This window comes from Manis javanica, chromosome 7, assembly GCF_040802235.1.
Source record: "Manis javanica isolate MJ-LG chromosome 7, MJ_LKY, whole genome shotgun sequence".
Classification (NCBI taxonomy): domain Eukaryota; kingdom Metazoa; phylum Chordata; class Mammalia; order Pholidota; family Manidae; genus Manis; species Manis javanica.
Window position 1 is genome coordinate 4,326,522 of NC_133162.1, and position 24,333 is coordinate 4,350,854.

General features: G+C 54.2%; 1 protein-coding gene and 1 long non-coding RNA gene across 8 annotated transcripts in view; one reads left to right on the forward strand and one right to left on the reverse strand.

The window, feature by feature from the left end:
- PTPRE (protein tyrosine phosphatase receptor type E) overlaps positions 1 to 24,333 on the reverse strand; it is a 142,857-nt gene that overhangs the window by 31,072 nt on the left and 87,452 nt on the right. For 5 of the 6 annotated variants that reach the window (XM_073240125.1, XM_073240124.1, XM_073240126.1 and 2 more), the window contains 4 exons: positions 11,810 to 11,928; positions 5,402 to 5,498; positions 5,123 to 5,196; positions 3,270 to 3,406 (listed from right to left, as the gene is read on the reverse strand). In XM_073240125.1, coding sequence (XP_073096226.1) covers positions 3,270 to 3,406; positions 5,123 to 5,196; positions 5,402 to 5,498; positions 11,810 to 11,928 — 427 coding nt within the window. Of the gene's footprint in view, positions 1 to 3,269; positions 3,407 to 5,122; positions 5,197 to 5,279; positions 5,499 to 11,809; positions 11,929 to 24,333 lie in introns of those variants that run through there. The other variant, XM_073240129.1, reaches the window with a different exon arrangement.
- LOC108399199 (uncharacterized) lies at positions 5,506 to 23,775 on the forward strand. Of its 2 annotated transcripts, XR_001853588.3 has the most exons (4): positions 5,506 to 10,720; positions 12,196 to 12,376; positions 14,784 to 14,899; positions 15,495 to 23,775. It is a non-coding gene; the product is annotated as an uncharacterized lncRNA (long non-coding RNA). The 2 variants fall into 2 exon arrangements; XR_012132955.1 differs by having other exon boundaries at positions 14,784 to 23,775.

Below are 24,333 nucleotides of genomic sequence, written 5' to 3' on the forward strand. Positions count from 1 at the left end.
GGGCTCACTGGGTCTGGGGCCAGCAGAGCAGGCCCAGTGGGGGGCTTGTGAAAGGAGCAGCCCTGGGTCAGCACCCACGTTTACCAGAGGGGCTTGGGAAACAAAAGCCCCCACCTTTGTCTTCAATGAGGACATTGAGGTATAAGGGCAGCACACTGCTAGGACCCTGCAACTGATGTGCAGCACAGTGGGGTGAACTCAGGTGTCTCATTCTAGCTCTTTCCACAACGTGGCCACCCCCACCCCCACCATGGCCCTAGCTGTCTTCCTGCTCTTGCTCCCTTCTGGGCCCCCTCCATGCTCAGGGAAGCTCTCGGCCACGTGCAGTAAGAAACAGCCTTTTGAACCCCTGAATCACACCCTTCAATATTAAATCTCACCATTGTCTGGAGCAGGGCCACTGGAATTTGAGTAATTAATATTAATATTTATCCAGGGCTTGTGATGTCTGAGGAAAAGCGAGGGATTCCACATACCTTGCTGTACGCCCCCAGGAGATGGGCTGATGGGTCAAAGGAGGGCCCTGGCTTATTCACGCCAGCAGTCAGGTGGGTCACACCTGCTGCCTACATGGGCCCAGAGCCTCCCCCGCTGGGTCAGGGGTCTTCTTCATCACTGACTCATCCTGTGCCAGTCAGAATGCTCTCTCCCTGCTTTGGGGCCACAGGCAGAGGCTCTGCCAGGGTCTGGTGGGCACCTCGGCCAGGCTGACTGGCAGGTCTCTGCCAGACCATCACCTCCTTCGCCTGGAGTTCTGGATTCCTTATCAGAACGCTTGACCTTGACCTAACCTGAACAAGCAATCTGTGGTGACATTCTAGAGGCTTCTCTTTTTCTCTACCCAAAAAGCTTATTTGTCCTCAGCCCTGAAGATAAAGATGGAGGTAGGGACAATATGATGGTGGTGGCATGACGCTGGGTACTTGTCAAGGCCCAGAGGATGTGCACACAGGGTCCCTAACTGGGACTCACTTGGTAATGACGTGCGAGCTGACATTGTCAGGACAGTGGGTGAGAAACAAGCAAGAAGTGGCGTAACAGCCCAAATCAAGGCATTGAACTGCAGAGCCAAGAGAGAGCTTGACCTAGTGGCCTTGACAGTCTTAGAAGAGGGAGGCTACACCGATATGGCTCAGGACACGGCCACCCCTCTCTTGGGAGAGGAGCATGCTGGGGTCCACAAAGTGGCAGCCAGCTTGCCCAAGGCCCCCTGGAGCCAGGACCAGGCTCTTCCCTCCTCCTTAGCTCTACCTGCCCTTCCATGGGTGGAGGGACTCTGGGGGGGGCAGCTGGGAAAGCTGCCCAGTGGCAATGTGGGGATGGGGGTGAGGAGTGTGAGCCACTGGCTTTGGAAGCAAAATTTAAAGGGGTACCCAAAAAACTCAGAAATCAAGATAAAATAATATCCAAAGGCAGCATTTAAAAACACCAAAAATTAATGCAAAAAAAATCCACAATGACTAAAATATCAAACTTTTAAAATGCAACATGATCAATAGCAGTGTGGGGACAACCCACATTGGAGTAACAGGAAAAGTCAATCAGAACTCTCTTGTCTTTATTTACCACAGTTCTTGTTTATTCAGCATGGATTGCTTGCACAAATTCTGGTATTTTTAAATGTTCTGTTGAAATATTATTTATCCTGATGCCTGTGTTTTCCGGAGCCCCTTAAATTTTGCACTGGGGGAAGCGCACAGTGGGGCCTGCCCCTGGTCCCAGCCCTGCTCCATCAAAGTGGCCCTCGCTTTTGAGATGGCAGCACAGGCAGCTGGCTCTGACTCAGAGCTCTCTTTTAGCAGGGCTGGCCACCAGCCTCCACACAAAGAAACACCAGTGCAAGCAAGAGGAAATGGGACAAGAAGGAAGGGAAACAGCCTTGTTGCCGCAAACTTGGATAGTTATTTTGAAAACGGAGAATTAACTTCTCTTGTCAAGCTGAGAGATTGCAAAACAATACTCTTAGTGCTATCTTTCAGTATGACCTAATTTCTCAAAAAGGGGACACATTTGGAAACCATTAAAAAGGATGAAAAATAAAGGCCGATGAGGCTTGTGCTAAAATATAAGCAAAGTTCGATTGGAACACACCTTTACCTTCCCGCACCCTCACGGGCTGCTTCTGTGTGGAAAGCCCCATGTCTGCAGCGGGATTCAGGCCATCTTTAGATTTAGAATTGCACAACACTTTGCTGTTTACAAAGTCCATTGTCCGAGCCTCTGTTTGAGCTATAAGGCCATTAAGACAGGCCAGCTCCCCATCCCCTCTTCGTAAATGATGGAAGCTGGAGTCTAGGTCATCAGCCTATGTGCCAGGGTAAGGGGGCAACAGGCTCCCTGTTGGAAGCCCGTCCTCAACACTCAGCACACAGCTAGTGTGGAATGAAGAAGACGCACAGAACAAAACCCAAATCATGACCAGAGAAACACCAAAATCCAGGACAAGATATCTCAGCGTGTGTGCATCTGCGGGCCCATCCACGCACCTGTATCTATCATCTATCTCTCTCTCTATTTATCTATCATCTCTCTACCTAGCTATCTAACAGATTTACAATTCACAGGACATTGAATGAAAAATTAACAACTCAGGGGGGTCTCATCACCGTACTTCAGTATTTTTGTTAAGAGCGATGAGTTAGTTGGGTCCATGGGAACGGCGTTAGTTGGTTAAATCTGTCTTAGCTGTTGCCATTGCTAAGTTCATGGAGGCAAGTCATCCCAAAGAGCGGTAGCAGCGTGCAGGGACTCGCGCCCGCACTGAACATGAGCAGACCTCAACTCTAAGGGCTCCCAGAGGCAGAGCCGGGGACCTCTCAAGGCAGCCCCAGGACCGTTCAACCGACACCACGTGGGTAGTTCAGAAGAGGGACATTTCCTGGTCAACTGGACGCTCAGGCTCTCAGACACCTGGAAGAGGCCGGTGGTGGGGCCCTGCCGCTTTCCACAGGAACTGGTCGTCTGGCAGTGTGCTAGGCCCTGGCCTTCCACATTCCTGAGAGGACAGTATTTCCATCACACTTGATTCTAGAACACGACACTCAGCATGTGTGAGCGGAAGGAGCCATGTTCCCCCACTGTCTCCCCTTAGAGACAAGGGGTGAGGGTCAGTGAGGCGTGAGGGGCACAGGGGGAAGGCAGCTTTCCTGGAACCTCACTGGGGACGCTGTCACACTGATGGAAGAGCTCTGGGTCTGCGGGGTAACCTACCCTGAAACATGCCGCATCTTCCCCTTCCACACAGCAAGACCCAGGGGCCCCCGACTCACGTTGAACTCCTCTCGAAACCGCTTGCAGTCGTCAGCCGACCGGATGCGGATTTCCTCCTCCAGGTGTGCCACCGGGATGGGAAAGTACTTTTTGGGCCCAGAGGGGGACCGGCTGAGGAGCATCACTCTCTGTTGCTCTGTGGGGTTGAAAGAGACACAGGCCATTCAGCCGCATGCCCAGGTGGGTAGCCTGGTTGCGGGGGTGCATTCCTCTCTGATCTTGTAGGTGGGTGCAGGCAAGCGGATGCCAAGGTCTGTCTCCCGTCACACGCCCACTGCCGATGAGGGACACATGGTCCTCTGTGGTGTTACGTGATCTCACTGAAGCCAAGGGCCTATCTGCTCAGCGCATGGCCCAACCCATGCCTCTCCAACCCATGCTCCTTCCACAAGGGCTCAGGCAGCTTCCCACTCCAACTCAGTTGTCCAGGTTTGAAACAGAGTAACTGTGGGGTTCTGGGTGCATGTTGGGAACAGACAGGGAACTGATTGGGGTATGAGCCTCCCTCATTCTTGTCTTCCTTGTAACAAGCAGTCCTGGTAACTCAAACCTTATAAGCTCCAAGAGAAACAGGAGAAACCATTCCTGTTTGGTTTTTTATTTTTCCTGAGGGGCAGGGGTCAGGAGGAGACAGTGAAAAGGAGAAAGTCAGGGATGCAAACTGCAAACTGGACATAGTGCTTTCACACACTCAGACTGCGAGGAGAGGAGGAATCCCTGGCATGTGCCCCTCTTCCCGCGGAATGAGCTGATACTCTTGACAAGGTCAGTAGGATAACTTCGCTGTCACTCTGGCCAAAGGGCCTGTCCCCACCTGCAGAGCGTTCTGCAGCCCAGCCAAGATCTTCCCTCAGGCTCATTCCTCCAAAAGGACGCACCCGCCACACCTCTTCCCCTCCCACCCAGGCTGATGACACCCAGGGAAGGGCAGGAAGGTGGCACCTGGGGGCCACTTCGTTATCTGACAAGGGTCACCAACCCCGAAGTGCTGCAGAACTGCCCCCCTATGTGTGGGCCAGCTCCTCTGCTGGGACACTCCGACTTTCTCAGGGTCAGTCTTGCAAACCCTTTGCAGTTTGACAGCACGTTTGCCCCCCCAAACCACGGAATGGTTCGGTGGTGAGCTTACTAGACGTTCACTGGTGTGAACCGATTTTTAAAAGCCTCTTTCTCACACACCGTTCTGTCACCTCAGCGTCTGTCGGGGAAGACAACGAGCCTCTGTAAGCAGCATTTACAAGTCGGTAACTGGACCTAGAGCCCGGGTGCCCCAGCCGACCCCAGCCCCACCCTCCGTGTGAATCACTGGAGTAGATCAACTCCTTTCTTTCAGCTGGACCCTAAAACAGTGCCGACTCAGGGCAGCCCTGTGGAGCCTGAACCACACTGTCTCATCTCAGAATGATTCTTAAAGGACACACTGAAAAATGTTACAAGTCAAAACCCTGTAAAAGTGGCAGGATGTGAACGCTGCCTCCAACAAAGCCGCAGACTGAACCGGCGCAAACATCTCTTTCATACCAGAGAGAGAAAAGTTTTGAAATGGTGAAATTCTCCAGTTGTGAATGACGGCATTTTACGGGGTGAAGTGAAATGAAGGTGGCAAAGCTGAAGGAGTTTCCGTGAAGTGTTACAGGAAGGCAGCCCTCGTGTGTTCAGGAAGCTGGATGTCCCTGCCCTGAGCCCCCGGCCCCTGATCCCTGGCCCCTGACGCCCGGTCGCTGGCCCCCGGCCCCCAACCCCCAGCCCCTGGCCCCTGACCCCGGCCCCCAACCCCCGGCCCCCGGCCCCCGATCCCCGGCCCCCGGCCCCCAGCCCCTGCCCCCCGGCCCCCAGCCCCGGGGTGCCCTACCTTGCTCTTCCAGGATCCCATTGGGCATCTTCTTGTCGTTGGCGCTGACCACGGCTTTCCTCTGCTTCCGGAACCTTAGAGACACAGACCCGTTAGGTTTCAGCACAGGGGGCCTCCGGGAGCCCGGGCCCCGCAGGTGGGGGGTGGGGGTACCCACCAGGTGAGCCGGGAGAAGCTCTTCCTGCCGCTCATGGCCGCCCCGCCGCCCGCCCCGGCCTCTGCGGGGCCCACTTCCTCATCCCGCGGGTCAGGGCAAGTCGGCGCCGAGGACACTCCTACCTGAAGAAGTAGGCGGCGAGGAGCAGCAGCAGCGGGAGGAGCACGGGCAGCAGCAGCCAGGCCAGCAGGGGCTGGGGGGCGCCAGGGTCCGGGGGGCCTGGGGGCGGAACCGCCCATCACCACACCAGACCCGGGGCAGGGACTCCATGTCGGGGAGAGCGGGCCGGGCAAGGAAAGATTCCCGACGCCAGACGGCACCTTACAGTCTGCAAACCAGCCGCCCCACCAGCCTCCTTCCCTGACGCCGGACCCCACCTTGTGGTTCACAGGGGGTCCCCCCAGCGGCCTCCTTCCCTGACGCCGGACCCCACCTTGTGGTTCACAGGGGGTCCCCCCAGCGGCCCTCCTTCCCTGACGCCGGACCCCACCTTGTAGTTCACAGGGGGTCCCCCCAGCGGCCTCCTTCCCTGACGCCGGACCCCACCTTGTAGTTCACAGGGGGTCCCCCCAGCGGCCTCCTTCCCTGACGCCGGACCCCACCTTGTGGTTCACAGGGGGTCCCCCCAGCAGCCTCCCTCCCTGACACCAGACCCCACCTTGTGGTTCACAGGGAGTCCCCCCAGCAGCCTCCTTCCCTGATGCTGGACTCCACCTTGTAGTTCACAGGGAGTCCCCCCAGTGGCCTCCCTCCCTGACGCCAGACCCCACCTTGTAGTTCACAGGGAGTCCCCCCACCAGCCCTCCTTCCAGACACCAGAGCCTCACTCCACCATCTGTGAAGCAGGCTCCCCATCAGCACTCCATCCCAGACACCAGCGCACCGCCTTACTCTGTGCAAAGCAGACCACCACCCTCGTCCGCAGAGGCCCCACCACTTAACAAATGAACAGGGTGGACACTGAAAAGGAGACCTGGGCTGAGGAGCTGGTGACCTGTCTCATCAAGGTTCCCTCTTGAGGGGCAGTGAGGGGACACCAGGGGTCCCCCAACCTCATGTGGCGGTTCCCAATCACAGGGCTCCTGCCGTTCCCCAAAGGGGAAAGCAGAAGGCAAGGAGGGGGCAGGGGGATGTCCTGTGCTGTCCCAGGACGTCCAGGTGGAGTCCCAGGGTCTCCGCGGGAGATCAGGGAACTGGGGAGCAGTGTGGCCCAGGGCTGGGTAGAGGTGCCCTAACCCAGCTTCCCAGAACTACGAGTGCCGGATCCCGCACACCCTGTAAGCCAACTTCCAAGGGGCCGTGGTGGCCTCGCTGCCACCCTCAGGCCTCAGCTCCTCCCCCAATGTTCTGACTTAGCTCCTGCCTCCCCAGACTGCCATGCTACCTCTCCTCACCAAATGTACCTGCTCCCCAAGGAGCATCTCCAAAAGCCCCCTCCTCCAGGAAGCCCACTCAGCACCCCTCTTGTGGATCCCAGAGGGGCTTTGTATGCCTTGAAGCACAGACCCCATTTCCTGGTGTGAACAGGCCCTGTGGGGGACCACCTTAGCTCCCATTTTAGTGGAAGTCCCTCGAAGGCAACAACTGCTTTGACTTCACAGAAGCCCCAAGTGCAGCCCTGAGCACCATGGGGACGCCGAGGGCCTGCTGCGTCCCTTACCAAGCAGCCCCTCCTGTGTACCCTAAAGGTCGCGACCTGTATCTCCCCCCAGAGTTTGTGAGCCCTCTGGGAGCAGGTGATCCTCCCCCCTCCAGGGCCTCATGCTGACTCTGGCACCCTGTAAATGGTGCATATACTCCTAATAAATGACAAAATGTCGCCAATTTGAGTGTCTGTTACATGTAGAAGTGCACTGAGGGGACAGCTGGTCTGGTGAGGAGGTGGCCCCAGGCACTGAAAGCCCAGCTGACCTGTGAAACTCCCCCATTCCTGCTGCGCCCAGACCTCCCATCTGGCTGGTGATGCTCACAGGCCAGGCCGCACAGCTCAGGGCCAAGGCGACTCCAGCTGAGCCACCAGGAGTGTCCACCCCAGTTCCCCCCTTGCCCTGCCTGCAGCTGGCTCCCCTGGGGAGCAGCCCTGGCCTGAGGCCTCCACACCTGCCCCCCTGGGCTACCCTTGGAGCAAGTCAAGCCCAAGCTGCTGGGAGAGATGCCCCACACCAGGGAGCAGAGCTGGGCTGGCTGTAGAGAGGGCCTGTGTGGGCCGCACCCCTGCCTGGCCAAGTGGGCATCTGCCCTCCCCTTCACTGGGTGCTGCCACGGGGGAACCCCCATTTCTGCTTTTGCACAGAGGGCAGGCAGCCAGCTCAGCTTCTACCTTGGCAGTGACTGACTGACTGGCCAGCTCTCAGGTCCAAGGGCTGGGTGGACCCGGCTGAGGGTTCAGGTCTGTCTTGGAACTTTCGAGAGTCACCAGGGCCACAGACGGCCCATCGCTCAGGGCCTTGCCAGGAGGTTCCAGGGTCCAGCCTCCATGTTCATGCAACCCATAGTGAAGGCTGCAGTTACCGACATGGGTGATTCCATAGCATGCCCTCAAGGACCAGAGCTGAGAGCAGAGGCCCCAGAGAGGGGCTGTGCACATGGACAAAACAACAGATCACAGGGGCAAATGGGTGCCCCACCAGGGTTTCTGCCTTTTGTCACCAGGTGCCTCTGTTCTGGGGGGCAGAGGTCAGGCAGGAGCACGCAGGGGCAGGCAGGCCTTGGGGCCTGAGGAACTGGGGAATCCATGCCCTGTTTAAGGCGGGGCAGCCACTTCTCAGTCCCAGCCACCTGGGGTCAAGAGAGAAAGGTGGGCCCTGAGCGCCTAGTGCTTCCAATTTCCCAAAAGAAGAAATCTGTATTTTTAAGTAAGACTTCTCTGATTTTTAAATATTGGTAAGTAATTCAACCTAAATACAATTTTGAAAAACAACGTGAGCCAGAAAAAACCTCTGCAGGCTGGGCTGTGTCCCCTGGGCAATGTTAAATGTGAGAAAATAAACAAACAAAACCCACATGACATAGGCTGTCCAGGCACCTCTGTGACTGGCTTTCTCCTCTGGTTGTCTGTCCTGGAGAGCTGCGGAGCCAGCACACACAAATGTCTTCCTTTTAATGATAGCTGCTTGATTTCCACTTGTTGGATAAACCAAGATTTGGGTGGACATTTAGGTTGTTCCCAACTTTTTTGCCATTACCTAGTCTCATCTTGTATCCATGCTTGAATATCTGCCAGTGCTTCTGGAGCAGCTCCTAGAAGTGGGCCTTGTGCATCAAGTGTGCACACATCTTTAACTGTAATAGAAACTCCAGAGATGCCAACTTCTGTACTGACCTTGAGTGTATGATAGAGCTTATTTCTCCTGGATATTAACAGTGCTTTAACTTATTAATCTCATGAGTAAAATAATACTATTTTCATTTGCATATCTCTAATTTCTGGAGAGTAAAGCACCTTTTCATGATTAGCAAAACATAATTAGATGTTTATGTTTTGCTCAGTTATATTTTCTTCTTTCAGGGAACTGACAACGTTTCCAAGGGCACGAACAGTCCAGTTTGCCTCCAGAATTCTAGGCTGAAGGACCCTGTCCACACGGTGGAACGGAGACCCTGCTGTGGAGCTGGCATGGACTTCCCTCTGGGTTGTGTGGCCAGGCCATGAAGGCCCCCATAGCAGCTGCCACAGGGTGAGAGTTTCACATTCGTTCTGGTGGGTGCAAGGTCACACACCACTCTCTTCCAGGAAGGGAGCACCTGACACCCACGGCAATATTGTCAGCCAATCAGTTTACCCACAAGTGACTGAAAAGGCCCAGGGGTCAGGGGCTGGGTCATCATGGCATGGACCTGGTGCCCACAGTGCCATCTGCAGGAATGTCCACACTGCTCCAGTTCCTTCCCTCCTTCTGGACAAACGATGTTCTGCCTGGTTGAGTATTTTGGTAAATGTTTCTGCAGTGGATGGGCACGCGGCCAGCAGAGGCTAGCCCCTCCCTGCCCGGCACAAGAATGTGGTGTCCTCCGGGCAGCTACTGGAGGGTCCCAGGCTGTGGTGCAGCACCGACAGCTGGACGCCCAGAGGGGCAGCCGGAGATGGCGCAGTGAGGCCAGTGCAGCCTCCCTCTCTGGAGGCTCCTGCCTCTCTCTCCTGGCGGTTTTGGATTTCTCCAGGTTTCCTCATGAGGAGAGTGCTGTGCGATGCAAAAGGTGGGGAGGCGCCTGGAACTGTTCTCCTACCCGGGAGCTGGCATTGCCAGCAGGGCGCCTCTGCCCCCTCTGGGGGACAACAGTGCATTTGTAGGACATTTATCCCGAGTTAGGAAATCATGTGAAGGCCTTGAGCTGGGTAGAAACCGAACCCCTGACCCCAGCCTCAGTAGTAGGGTCACCTCACCGCAGCCAAGCTATTTCTGGAGGGAGGCTGATAATTTTTGTTTTCTGGAAGGCTTCTGATGACCAAGTGTGATGTTTAATTTTGTGTGTCAACTTAACTGGGCCAAAGAGTGCCCAGATATTTTGTCAAACATTATTCTGGATATTTCTGTGTGGATGCTTTGTGGATGAGGTTCAACACTTAAATCAGTAGTCAGAGAAAAGGAGAATGCCCTCTCCACTCTGGGTGGGCCGCATCTAATCCGTTGAAGGCCTGAATAGAACCAAGGGGCTCTGTCTCCTGTGAATAAGAGGGACTTCTTCCTGCCTGATGGCCTTCCCCCTGGGACACCACTCTTTCTGGTTCTATAGCAGCCTGCCAGTCTCTGGACCCAGACAAGGACTTAGACTCTGCAGATTTTGGACAGAGCCTCCACAACTATGTGAGCCAGTTCCTTATAGTCAATATAGATAAAGTTATAGATATACATCTGTATCTTACTAATTCTGTTTCTCTGGGAAACCCTAATACAGCAAGTGATACCCTATCAGAGAAGTCCTTGAGTTTTACGTGTGGGAGTCTTGGGAGATGGAGAAGAGGACAGAGCAGGTATGTGGGGACTGGCAAGAGGCCCTGGTGCACAGCGAGGGACCAGCCCTTGCTGGTTACAGGCTTCTGCTTACTCTGCCATGGGAAGGAGCTGGCAGCCACAGGTAGAATTCAAGTCTACCAGGGAGCCCTGGCTTTGCCCAGGAAACCCATACCAACGCCTTGGGGACCCTGAACTCAGCAGCTGGAACTCTCTCTGTGTTGCGCATACATCTAGGAAAGAGACAGCGAGGGGGACTGAAGAGCCAACCCTCTGGGCAGTAAGACGCTGGACGGGCGACAGGCCCCTGATGACACACATTCCCACTACCGACTAACAGCCCATCCACGTGGAGGATCCTGCTCAGTTCCAGTGAGGTCATCTCTTTTGCACAGCAGTGCCAAGAAGGAGGTACCACTGTGACCTCCATCTAGCAAGTGGGGATTCCGAGGCACAAAAGATGCAGTAATCCCTCAAGGTCACATGCAGGTCAGTGGCGGAGTCCAAACTGGACATGGCCGTGCAGTCCCAGAACATGCCCTCTGGTCGCTTCTCCTTCTCTGTCTCCTCCTCTTACTTTTAACTTTGCACGGCATTTATTTCACTTTATTCAGGTAGAACCTGCATATTGTTCAATGACTGTTAGCAAATGCTCAGAGCCATGTCTCCATCACCACAGTCCAGTTTCAGATTATTTGTGTCAACCCAGTAAAATCCCCGTGGCCTGTCCGGGGTCACTCCCTGTCCCACCAGCGCAGCCCCAGTCCACGCTCGCCCCCTCCGGCTGCCTGCCTACTCCTGGCATTTCCGGAAGTGCAGCCACCACCACAGGGTCTCCCGTGTGTCTGGCTTCTGTCACTCTGCATGTCTCTGAGGTCTTCCCCATCAGCACAAGCATCTGTGGACTCTTTCCTTTCCTCCTAACTTTCAAAATATAAAAAAGGTGTGAGCATAGTGAACCCCTATGTAGCTGCCACCCAACCTTCCTACCAGGACAAGGGCACCTGCGTTCCTCCCCAGCCCCGCCCACCTCCTGCTCCCCACTTGCTCCTTTTCAAGTCACCCCTAGACATCACATCCTTTGGTTCATAAATTCTTCTCCAAGCCTCTCTAAAAGGTAAGGATTTTAAAAAATACATATATATAAATCTAACCACTACACCAGTATCTTGCCTAAAATCATTAATCATAATTTCTTAATCTCATCAGCTGTTGGTGCTTCAGCAACCCCTCCTGAGTCACCAGTGTTTGATCAGGGCTGGTTTCAAGGGGCTCCGCACAGTGGGGTCAGGGTTGCTGGCCTTCTGCTCTCCTGGCCGGGAGGCTGACACCAGCTCTCAGCATGGGGTTCTGTCTGCTGCCTCCTGAATGCTAAGCTTTGCTCCCGTCCAACACCAACCTACCAGCTTTTTGAGCCAGCCTGTTTTTATAGGTGTGAAATGTTAGCAGCATATGAAAAAAAGTCAGTCACACCTTCCCTCCCTGACCTTCGTGGCTTTGCCACCCCGGGAGCACATGAGGGGGGGCAGCAGGAGGTGGGCACTGAGGGCAGGTGGGGCCGAGGCGGCTGGTCCTTACCTGAGGTCGGGGAGGTCCAGTTGCTCGGCGCTGTGGCGGTCTCGTTGGCCTTGAGCGCCTTGGCGAGCGGCAGGCTAGCGCCTGCCAGCAGAAGTGGACAGAAGGGTTCCATGGTGAGCCTGCAAGAGGTAGGGACAGGCTCAGAGGACTCGCCCCCACACCTCGGCGGGCTGGCCCTCCACCAGTGTGGAGGGAGGGGGAAAACCGGAGCACCTGGGGGGCGCTGTCTGTCCATCTGAGTTAGGGGGAGCATCTCTGCTCCACTTGCTGGCACACTTTATACCTGCGCTCGGAAATACTTTCACCTCAGCACAAGCCAGGTCAGGAACCCCAGGTTATAATGTCTCCCGCCGCTCAGGTTAACTTCCTGCTTTGTTTGTTTTTAGGAAGAGAGGCGGCAAACAAGGATGTGGAGGTGCCCTAGGAAGACAAATTCTGAAAGCATCCGGAGACCTAGACGTGTGAGCAGCAGCTTCTCAGACCCCCGCCTCCGCTGCTCACCATCACGCCTAGATGGCCACGTGATGACAATCTGTCGGACAGTTAGCCCTGCCTTCAGTGACACAGGTGGGCACTTCTTTTGAGCATCTTGACAGTCTAGAGAAGTGTCAGCCCCCCTGAGAAGACTCGATGGCTCAGGATGGAGTTCACTTAATTGGCCCCAGGTCACAGGCTGGGGAGCCGGGAGTGGGGCTCTAGCCCCTCGGCACAGGGTCCACCTCTGCTGTCCCCCTGGTCACAGCCACAGTCCACACCCCTGGCCCTGTCCTGGGTGCAGGCCTTGAGTGCCTCCCACCTGAGCTTCCGGGACAGGTCCCCAATGTGTCCAGCCGAGGCCCTCCCCTTGCCCACACTCTGGTGTCCAGTGAACTAATTTAAAGCCCAGCTCAACCCTCTCACTCTTGAGGTATTGACAGTGATGAGAGTAAAAGAAGGGCGGGCCCGATGGCTGTGTTCCTGCAGGCCAAGCCTTCGGCCTGGTGCTGTCATGTGTTGCCCGTTCAGTCTTCACCCCAGGGTGCTGGCCCTGCCTGCTTCTGCTCCTGTCTGAGCCTCGGGGGCGGCAGGGGTGCCCCCTCCTCCTGCAGGGGCCTCAGCTAGCTCATCCCTTGCAAGTGCCCGGTCTCCTGGGAACAGAGGGAAGCATCATGGGGTGGGTGGGTGGATGCCCAGATGGCAGTGCAGCTCAACACAGGAAAAGGCTCTTCCACTCAGGAGACCTGCACCTGGTGCCCCATTCTGCCCAAACACCCTAGATCCTCAGGAAATGGGGCCATCACCCCTTGGTGGTGTAGAAACCCCTCCTAGAGGGCTCACTGCAGGTGAAGGTGGGTGGCAGTACCTGCCGAGCAGGATCTGGGGATGACAATGCAGACATTTGGTTGAGGTACGGGCTCTCCACCTCCTGCATGCCTCTTTCTGTTTCCATCCTCTGACCCCAGACCATGGTCACCTGGGGCGTCCCCATCCCCACAGACAGCACTTTCCTGCAAAAAGCCTCCCTAGGGGATATGAATGGACTGAGACCAAGAAACACTGGCTCCTTGTAATTAGAGAACACATCTGAAAGCATGGAAAAAATCCTAATCGTTTCTAGCAATCACCACTATTAAAATGAAACCATTATGAGCACATTATAACAATTATCCAAGAAAAACTGTAACAGCCACAATCAACACTGTTACTTCTTGCCTTTTTTTTGTCAAAGTGCATTTTAGATTCATAAAGTGAATCATACACAAACAATATCTCTCATTCCATGAGCACCTACTATTGCCCTTCATATGGGCACTGCCCTCACTATAACCATCTGGGACTGAGAAACTGAGGCACCTGAGGATAAGGAACTGGCCCAAGTCAGGTCAGAGGAGATGGAGGAGCCAGGATTTGAACCCAGGTTCCCCAGAGACAAAAGTCCTCAAACCCTGATGGGTGGCTCCGTGTATACTGCATTACAAAAAACTATATTGAACACGGCTTACTTTTAATATATTTGAATAAATTGCAGAGTAAATTGATTAGGAAGTATTAATTGGTTCAGTACAATTCAAAGATGCAGAGTTCCTAGTTGAGATATTCTCATCACAAGCATTAATTCAAAAACTCTCCTCTCCAAAGGCTCAATGATCTAAGAGGCCAACACCCTTGAGCCAGACAAGGCCACCTCTTCAGATCCCAGATCTGTGTCTCCTGCACGGACAGGTGATTTACCCGGTATGATCAGACGAGGGCACTCAACTTTGCAGAATTCAAACCCTGCCAGCTGGAGCCCTTTATTGCAGCATTTAACATTTCCAGCCAAGGACAACTTGCCAGTTCCTGACCACTCCCCCTCAAAGGGTTTGCACAAGCTACCTGATAAGCACTGACACAAATAAGTACAAAACTCATGCTTGAAATAGTAATTAAATCCATGTTAAACCTTAACGATTTGCATTTAATCGGCGTTTGTTGTGTGCTTATCAAATGTGAAGTGCCGTGGAGCGTTAAACACGTCGGATCTCCAGAACTGAGATGAGCAAAATAGTTTATTTCCAACAAGCATTTGTTTTCACTCCCATTACTAGTCAGCCAACTATCAATTTGATTAGATATTGATTTTTACTTCATTGCATGCCTTTTTAATACTCTTCATTGAGCAGCTACTCTAGGGCAGGCAGCCTGCTAGGTCACAGAGGTGGAGAGGTGAATACAAGCCTGCCGCTGCCCTAAAGCAGCTCGGCTGAGTTGGGAGGGCAGCAGCATGGTGCCAAGCTGAAGGAGGCCACCGCATGCAGGGATAAGTACCAGGGGCCAGGCAGGGGGCTGAGGAGGGCAGCTGGGAGCGGGACAGGAGGACAGGAGGCAGGTGGATGAGAAGATGCTGCACAGGCTTCTCCAGGGTTGCATCTTTGAGGTCAGCGGCGCTCAGATCTGACTGATGGTGGCGCATGTCCCCATCGGCCAGAATCACACCCACAGGCTTTCTCCACAGGCCTGGTCCCCCACCACTCAGAAGAGACTTGTTTCATCAGAGGCCACCAGGAAGGTCGGCGTGGAAGGCAGAACCCCAGCCAAAGCACCTGAGCAGGAAACAGCAGGACCCCCTCGGTGAGGCAGTCACCTGCCCTCAGGGCTAGCAGGGGTGGGTGAAAGGCCTCAGTCAAGGTTGGAAACGCATGGTCCTTCCACCGTCTCTTACTGAGAAGCAGGCGCCCATCCCTGAGGCTGAGTCCTTCACTGAGCCTCTGCTCAGAAGAGTGAAGGATGATTCGAAGCTGGCCAACCCCTCGGGCCAGGTGGCAACCCTCTTGTGGGCTGCTTCCCAATTAGTGAAGCAAGAGGGTCCAGTGAGATAATAAATGCGAGCAACCTTGTTAATTAGCTCCTCTCCAGGCTGCTTATTAGAGCTCCTCAGCTGCATACTGGGCAGATCACCAGCCGTGCTGCCCAGGAGCTTTAGCCCAGTGGGCGTATACTGAGGGGCCCGCTCCCTGTCACTTCCTTCTGGAAGCAGCCAGAGCTGTGGCGACGCCCCGGAGAGCATCTGCAGTTTCCAGAATTGAGCCGCAGTACCGGAGCCCAGGCCCTCTCTCTGGGGTCCAGGCTGAGGTCATCTGTGCCCATGTCTGCTGTGCCGTGTCTTCAGGGAAGGCTGGGACCTCCTCTGGCCTGGGGGGACATGAGTGTTCTCTCTCCCTTGCAGAAAAACTGCCAACAATTTTCAGAAACAGCTTGGACAGACCTGACTATTTTGGGGCAGGCGCACAGGAGCCACCAATGAGGGCATTTGGGTGCCCAGACACTAGCGGCCTGATAAGTGCCCATGTCACATGTGCCCAGGAGAGCCCAGCCCCAGCCTCGAGGGGCCTTACATCAGCCTGTGTTCAGCGTCCAAGCTCAGCCCCAACTGGGCACACACTGTCCTCCTCATCCTCTGCTTTGGTGACTTGTTGTTCTGCTGGAACATGTGTGTGAGTCAATATGTTTTTCTCTATTCAGAAATAGACTGAGGCCTCTGTTGGGATCTGGCATTGTCAGGAGAGGGGACGCCTGGACTGAGCAGTGCGCCACCCACAGGAAAGTGCGCCCAGCATCTCTGGGCATCGAGACCTTGGGGCTCTGTCGGTGTCCTTCTCATTGACCAGGACCAGGGTCAGGGACAGCGCCCTGGGGTGGCCAGTGGCCACCTGAGGGGGTTGGTCATGGGGCCTGTTTCCAGATGTCCTGTGGGCCCACTGACGAGAAGAGTTGCTGGATGCCCACGCCAGGTGGGGCTCACGGCAGACACACAGTCAGGGCTGGCGGCCAGTGATGTCCCCCATCCCCACGGCCCCCCTGCGTGCTGGGGAAAGGCAGCAGCTTGAAGAACTGCCCGGTTCCCCGGCTGAGTGAGTCTCCAAGAACGAGGTGGCGGCATCCGGGCTGTTCTCCCTCCGGTTCAGGCACCAAGTCCCCAGGCAGGTTCAGCAAGGGGCATCTCGTGACCACTCCAAGTGACTGCACAGAGCCCAGCCAGGCTCAGTGTGAGCAACCCAGGAGACAAGGATGAGAATGGCCTGGGTCTGTCTTCTGCTTCCACAGAATTTGCCATCAGGAGAGTGAAGAGCCTTGTAGGTAAATGACCCCAGGACAGGGGCCTGGATGGAGCCCTGTAGTTAAATGAGCCCAGCGTGGGGCTCAGAGGCCAAAAGGGGATAGGGAAATGGAAGTAAATCCCGGGGATAGCTGACAGGGCAGAGAGGCAGCCTCCAGGGCGAGTGGGCAGGAAGGGCAGCCTGGAGGAGCAGCAGAGACAGGAGGGCGGGTCAGTGTGGGGCGGTCAGGCCTGGGCTGCAGCAGGATGGGCGGCCCGGGCACAGTGCGGCTGCAGGCCCCGTGGAGGGCTTCCTCCCCGGGGCAGATCCCTCCCCTCCTGGCTGGCTCTGCTGCTCTGCGAAGGAAGCTGACAGCCAGGAGCCCTGCCTTTCTGGCCCCCATGCCCCAGCGTGTCACCCAGCCCTGCTGGGCGCTGAGACCCCAGGAACGGGGTGGCCACCCTGACGCTGGGCTCTGAGGGTGAGCTTCCTTCAGTGGGCAGGGGCTGGTGGCCCTCTGAAACCTGTCCACAGTGAGATCAGAGGCAGGGCAAAGCACACTGCAGTCCCCTCAGTCTTTCCTGGGGAAATGCCATAGTGACCTTCAGGGACAGCGGGAGAAAAAGACTGCAGCCACCCTGTGGATACAGTGAAGGTTCCTGTGCCCAGGATTCGCACCTGCCCTGGCCGGCTAGCTCACTACACACCCGTGGGCAATACGCTGTTATTGACTTTATGGAAAGAGCTCCGCCCAGTGCTCTGGGCTGCACGGCTGCAGGGGAGCAGAGGCTGGAGTGGAGGCAGCACTGAGGATGGAGACTGAGAGGCTGCGGGGCAGGGAGGCCTGGAGGCAGAGACCGGCCTGCTGCGTGCGGACTCGCTCCGAGTGGACAGGATTCTTGTGCTTCGCCTGCCACTGGGAGAAAAAGTTGGGTATAAACCCTTTCACCCCAAGGATGTTCCACTGTCATTTTTCAGTCTCACTGGATCCATAGTGAGCGTGCCTGGGACTAAAATCCACTGGCAGGACGAACTCACTGTAGGAGTCCAGGATGCATACCACAGTGTCCTGGGCTCTCTGCCCGGGTCTCCAGAGCCCAGGGAGGCTCCCAAGGCCTTGGGCAAGGCTGGAACCACTGCTGACTGCCCGGCTCACTCTGCCTGGGGAGCAGGGAGGTGCTCAGGGGACCCACACCCCCCATACCGTGCCTCCCAGCCTCTTTGTTTCTGCCTAGACTACAAGGCGGTGGCTCCCAGGGCCGTGGTCTGCTGTCAGCTCAGGTCTGCCTGCCCAGTGGGGCAACATCTGGTCCAGAGTGGGTCTCTCTCTGTGCCAGCTTAGCCAGGCCTTTTCAATAGAGGGCAAGCAAAAAGAGGAAGGTCAACCATTGCCCCGTTGCAGGGGCCTCAAGCTGCTTTATGGACCCACCTGTGCACCAACACATGACGTGAGTGTGGACACGGACACTGCCATGACACGTCTACAGTGACCCCACTGCCCGCGTTTCAGGGACCTCACGCCCCTTCTGCCCCCACACTCCCCGCCAGCAAGCAAAGTGAGGGGCCTCAGACACCCTCCAGCCCGGAGGCAGCTGAGAATGGACAGTGGCCAGAGGGGTCCCTGCAGGCACAGGAGCGTCCTCAGCCAGGCAACACGCTGGAAGGATGACACCAGTTTCCGGAAATAACAGTAAAAATACAAGTCCTACACATTGGACCAGCCAAGCCCCTCCCAGCTGCCCCCGAACCCTCTCCTGATGAACCCCCCTGGGAGGCAGGGGCTACTATGAGCCTTCGGGCATTTATCACCAAGCCTGTTCTCCATAAAATCAGGAGAAAATTTCCCACAGGCAAGATTATTCTTTTTTTATGCATTCGGCAAGAATGCAAAAGAACAAAGATGTGTTTCCATCGTAAAGGAGAAACAAATCTAGTCCTTTTTCAAGCTTCAGGTGTGAATACCCTTACATGGATGAAAGACTTAATAAAAACCCCTTAAGCAGTGAAATGTGCTGACTCAGCGTGTCTCTGCCGCATCCACAGTGACCCTTCCTATTCAGAGAAGGTTTTGATTGTTAAAAGGAAAATGATGTAAAGGGTACCTTTTATCTGAGTTGGTGAAGATTGGAACTTAATTGCTTTTGAACAAAGGTAACTGCACGTATCTAAAAATAAAGCCATTGAAACATTAAAAGGAGACCGGTAAAGAGGTCCATATGTTAGGGGAGAAAAAGGTGAAAAAAGACAAAAAAGAAATGGCAGGGCACTGGGTGGCATCCCTGGCCTGGCTGACTGCCACTGGACAGGGGCCTCCCCGGCCCATGGTATCCTCCAGGGTCCCCGCGTCTGACCCTCTGATGGCCATTCAGAGAAGTGGGGGCTCCGACAGAGGAGACAGGGGGTCAGAGAGAGTGAGGTGGCCCCATCCCCGGCCCCAGCTGCAGCAGAGCATGCTGGCTCCTTCTGCAGCCTGGGGCCCATCGGGCCACAGGGCTGACCCTTGTGCACACACACCCTCCACACAATCCATTTGGGGTTCCCTGGGATACACAGAAGAACTCTTGGGGTTCAGGAAGCTGAATTCCGAGCATACCCTGGCAGTGCTGGGTGACCAGTATAAGGAAGCCAGCAACACACATTTGCCCCCCCGCACCCCCATACACACAGGCTAGGTGTGTCCAGAGACATCTGGGTCCCTGGAGAATACATAGACCGCCCTGGGGATGGGGGTGAGAGACTTCCTCTCTCATTATACAAGTGCCAGGACGCCAGGGGGGAGCTGGGGAGGTGGAGCCCCAGGTTCCCCGCAGCAGCAGCCAGCCACCGCATGGAAAGGTCTCAGCTAAGAGCCATGGAGGCGACATGCTCTCAGGTCTTAGCAGACACCGTATTTCGAGGCCGACATCCCTCACTCCTCATGCCCCATGTCCCTTGAGGAACTTTAGATATCGCACCCCCAGGCCTTGGGACTGCCCGGTGCCAGTCACACTGAAACCGGGGCAGCAACATCAATACAGACACAACTTAGAGCCAGCCCTCGGCTCCAGTCCCTCTTCTTGGTTAGAAATCATAGGTGAAAAAAATGTAACAACTTTCCCAGTGACTACATTTTTGTTTTGCACTTTCTCATTATACAAGTACCAAGTAACCGGTTTTTTTTAAAGGAAGAAACGAGGAGATGGAAATGATTTTCACAAGTCGGAGCTGACTGAGTTATACTTAAGTCACTGGGCACAATGGAGCAGAGATTGACTAAGAGCATTTCCTATCATAAAATGTCCCAACAGGTCTTGGAACACAAGGGCCTGAATAAAATTATTTTCCAACAGGCGGCGCGCCCTGGGTTCCGTCCCCTGCTGCACACCTGGCCACCAGCCCTTGCACAGGTGAGCTGTTTCCCCTCAGTGGACAGAGGGCTCAGTGTGTCCTGGGGTCGGTGGAATGCCTACCCCCCAAGGAGAGGGCAAGGGGGGTCTTTTGGTTCTAGATTTTGTTTTTCCTCAACGTGGGAAGTATGAACAAGTAAAGTGCGATTATCGGCCCTCCTCTGAGTTCACCAAGGGCTCCTGGGCCCTTTCCTGCCTCTTGGCGAATCCCCAAGACGAGCCCTCTAAGAGGATGAAGCTCACAGAGAGGCCCACGCGTTTTTTGGGGAGGTGGGCACCCTCACGGTGTGGGGACGGGGGCCACGTGAGGTGGCCACAGCATCATGGGCAGGACAGTATTTTTAAAAGTTCAAGGCCGTTAGCTCTCATCTTATTAGGAAAATTGGCTCTTCAGTAGAGCTATTCCTCTGTGTTTTAATTGGGAGAAATAAATAAAATCAGCTCACGAAATAGCATCTGACAATGTATTTTGCCAGTTAAATGATGAAGTGATATTTTTAGGAGACAAAGGCAGCCTTTAGTGGGTGCAGGGGCCATCTCTGCTCTCTGCTCCTGGAGATTTGGCTGCGGGTCACTGAGGTCCACAGGGACAAGTGGCTCTCTGGGAATCTGGGAGCTTTCACAGCAGAACTGAGTTTTCTTTCAAACATTTCAGGCTTGGTTTGAGGACTTGTTGAAGTAAAAGTAAAGTGTCAACAAGGAATCATTTCTGTTTAGCAAGGTCAGCAGGAGTTGACATTGTGCTTGGACGTGGATCTTTGCCCACTCGATTCCTTTTCCTGACAAGTAGGTAATTTGTCCTCATGATGAGGCATTGAATTTTGCATTTTCTCTCGTCCTGGGTCCTGCTCTTCTTCTCCTGTGTACATGAGGCTGTGGGGCTCGAACAAGACAAGGTGTATGGGAGCTGTCTGTAAGCCGGCACTGCAAGCCCAGGGATCCCCAGGGTGAGGCCCCGCGGAGACGCCTGGGTCTTACTGAAAGTGCAGGAACGGGGTGAAGATACAGCCTGCACTCAGGCTGACCCTGCCTCTTCGGTTTAGTCCTGCAAACTGAGTTTCACATGATTTAGTCTTTCCACTCAAGAACAAAGTGGTCTGTTGAGTGAATGGCTAACTTTTGGAACAGAGGGCATAAAATAAGGGAGATACCAGGCCTTAGGGCCAACCTCTCACTGGTTTCTTGGAAATTCAAGCGATGAGATTGGAAAAAAATTACAACGTGGGCAGCTATGATCATGTGTCTCAGTTCACTGGTCTCTAAAGTGGGGCAGTCAGATCTATTGCTACTCGATCCTCAGCTGGTCACCTGCTGAATCTGCCTCCTTCATGCAAGGCTCAGAATCTGGGTTTGGTGTTTCCCTGAACAAAGGAAGGAGCAAAGGGTCCCCACTGGGGCTCCACCGACTCTGCCCCCTGATGAGGGTGCAGTAACAGAGCAGCAAGTGGCAGTAAAAGACTTCAGGAAATCCACTGTGTCTGAGTAAAAGGTCCTTTAGAATTCACTCCAATGCTTTATTATATAAACACTGCTAAAGACTTGTAAACACACTTGTGGATTATGAGCTGAAACTGATTTCATCAAAGAATTAAAAAAAGATCACAAGAATAATTTAAAGCCCCAGTGTACCCCAACCTCTGATGTACTGGTCCACGTTGGGCTTCTTGCCTGCACCTACCGAGCAGGGCCTGCTGCTTGGGGCCTGGCTCAGCCTAGGCGAGGGGCCCTCCGGAGGACCCGGCAGCACTCTACTGGGGCTGTTAGCAAGGACCCCTGAGAATCCAGCATGTTGGCAAGTCTGTCCCGGAATAATTTCAGCTTCAATTTCCTCTGGACCACGCACTAATTTGCATAATTCCAATTATACGCCTTGCCCTCTTGAAGATGAATAAAATGTGAAGAGCTTACTCTGTAAGAATGAAGTGTTTCTCCTTTGCCATAAAGACAACAGAGCCACAGAAAGGTACAAGGAAGCTTTTCAAAAGCGTATTTTCGCTGACCCTCGAGCCATACTTGAATTCGTTTCAAGCCCCCTGAGCAACCGCCTATCAGAGAACGTGAAACAGCATGTTGCTATAGCGGGGGTCCAAATAAAACAGAAATGGACTACAGCTGGACTTGTTGGAAAAATTTTTGTCCTAAGAAAGAAAACCCCTCTTTTAATTTGAAAGGACAGAGGAAGGAAAACCCTTGAAAACCTGAAATGGTAATTCTTCATTTCTGGTGGCTTCACACGGAGCCAGACATTGTTTTGTTATCTAATCTCAAATATTGCCAACAGTATCTCACAACCAATTGTTCATGAGCTTCTAAACTTACCAATAATTAATTCTGGCTGATTGTCATTTCACATAAGATATAACAACATCATTGAATTCTGTATTCATTGAAAATTACCTCCCAGGCAGTGACAAGACAGCTGTGTTTGGGATGGTCTGTGGGTCTTAGCAAAATCAAACTACTACAGAACAGACGATGATCCAGAAAAAAAGGCCTGCGAGACAGCAAGTTAACCTCTACAGATGAAAGTAAATGGCAAGTAGTAGATCCGAAGGACCTGTCCTCAATACTTTCCAGTTTTGTTATGTTTTCAATCCGAAAGTGCCACGGCCCTCATGGAGGCCACTATCGATTTATTTGCAGCAAATTTGAATGGTGACCTTTACTCCCTGGGAAAGGCACTCAGATTATTTTTCAATCCCATCATATCATATTTTAATACTAACAGGGGCATTCAGATGCTAGAGCCTGCCGAAGTACTAGAATTTGGAGGGGGCTCTGGAGCCACGGTGGCTCATGCCCCTCAGCTGCCCTCCCCTGGCCTTTGACCACACGGCTCTGCTGGGCAGAGGCGGCCTCACCCTCCTGCAATTTGGCATCCCCCCCCACTGCCAGGGCCCTGGAAGCCTTGCTTTCTCTGTGTCATCCCCCGGGCTTGGAGGTCTCAACAGAGGCCTATAGCTGGTGGTCTCTGCCCCTCCTTCGGAACTTGAATGTGAGGCCGGGGCCGTCTCCTGGTCCTGCATGTCCTGGAGGGGTAGAGTCTGCATCAGCACCTGGCAAAGTTGTAGGAGGGCTGTCAGGAGAAAATGTGGGGGAAGACAGGCCTCTGACTTGGGGGACAGCCTGGGCTGGGGAAGGACAGTCCCCACACACCGTCTCCTGCATGGCCACCTCCTTTCCTGGGCCTGCATTTCACTAAAAGCCCAAACAGTGTCCAGCGGGCTGAGGACAGGAGGCCATCTGCACAAAGCCTGGGGCAGTCCCGCTACCCTATTTTCCCTCTTGGGTCCTGCCTGAGAAGAGCACCTGCAGGAAGCAGGTGTGCCCTGAGGAGTACAGGTGTTGGTGATGGAGGGGCTGCGCTGTAAGCGCGCGTGTCAGAGCTTCTCAGAGCATCAGAACATGGTCAGAACATGTTCGAGGTGGTGATGAGGTGAAGGCCATTTCCTCTACCTTCCATCTGACTTTCATCCGGGCTGTGTCTGTAAATCGATCTGTGATGTCCTTCATAGGATCCATAAATAAATCAAAGCTTCCATACCTGCCTCCAGGGCAGATTCTGAGCTGGGACCATAAACCAAAGTCTTCTATCTAAATGGTGAGCCATTCTTGCTGCAACCTTGGGTTAACTGTTCAGCAAATACGCCAATCACCTGGGCATACAGCTCTATCAATGATCAATAACTAAATGCACATTCTAGAATTGTTCCTGAAAATTGAGGCTGATTACACTGGAAATCAAAGACCTTGGAAAGGAAATGTAGAATCGACATAAACGTCAAATAGAGATGCTGAGCCTGCACCTCAGGGCAACCTCATGGGAAGCAAGCAGTAAAAGATTCATTAAGAAACTTGAATGCCACCATTGTTTTTTTTTCTCTTTTACCCCCAAAAAGCATTTTTAAAGGTGCCTTTGGATCTTTCTCTTCTCCTTTGTAGCAGGTACTCTAGGTCCTATAAAGGGTTGTGGCAAGACTCTTGGGCACAACGTAACAAGAAGAGATCTCTGTGTGACCGTGGGTCCTGGCAGGAGCAGGTGATAGAGCATGCCATTGGCCCTGGAGGGCATTGCCTACTTTGGTGGGGGGGGTGATAGCAGTAGTTTTACCTTCTTACAAGAGCTCAGATTGTGCTATTTCTGGAAACAGCCTGCGTTCCTGAGCACCCATTCCCTGGGGAAGGGTGGAGGTGGCCAGGGAGAGCTGGATCAGAAGCCATCCTGACATGCATGTTGCTGCAGAACGAGGTGTCAGCTGATTCTCGCACTTTAGCTTCCCTTAAATTCAGTGGCTCAATTCAGTGAGCATCTCCCCACATGCCGGGTGTGGTCATGCTGCGGGCTCACAGGCTGTTGGGGACCTCAGCCTGCCCAAGGAGGTCAGTGTCCCCACGGCCCACACAGCACCTTGGGAATGGACGCGAGGTCCCAGTGCCCACGGTGACCACCACTGATAGGCGTGCTGCTCTCTTGCTGAGTTTCTACAGTTCTGCAGGCAAAAAGACACTCTACCTGCTGTGTGTCCCCAAGAAGGGCTGAGAGATGGCTTAACCACTCCTATCATATCACAAGGCTCCCGGT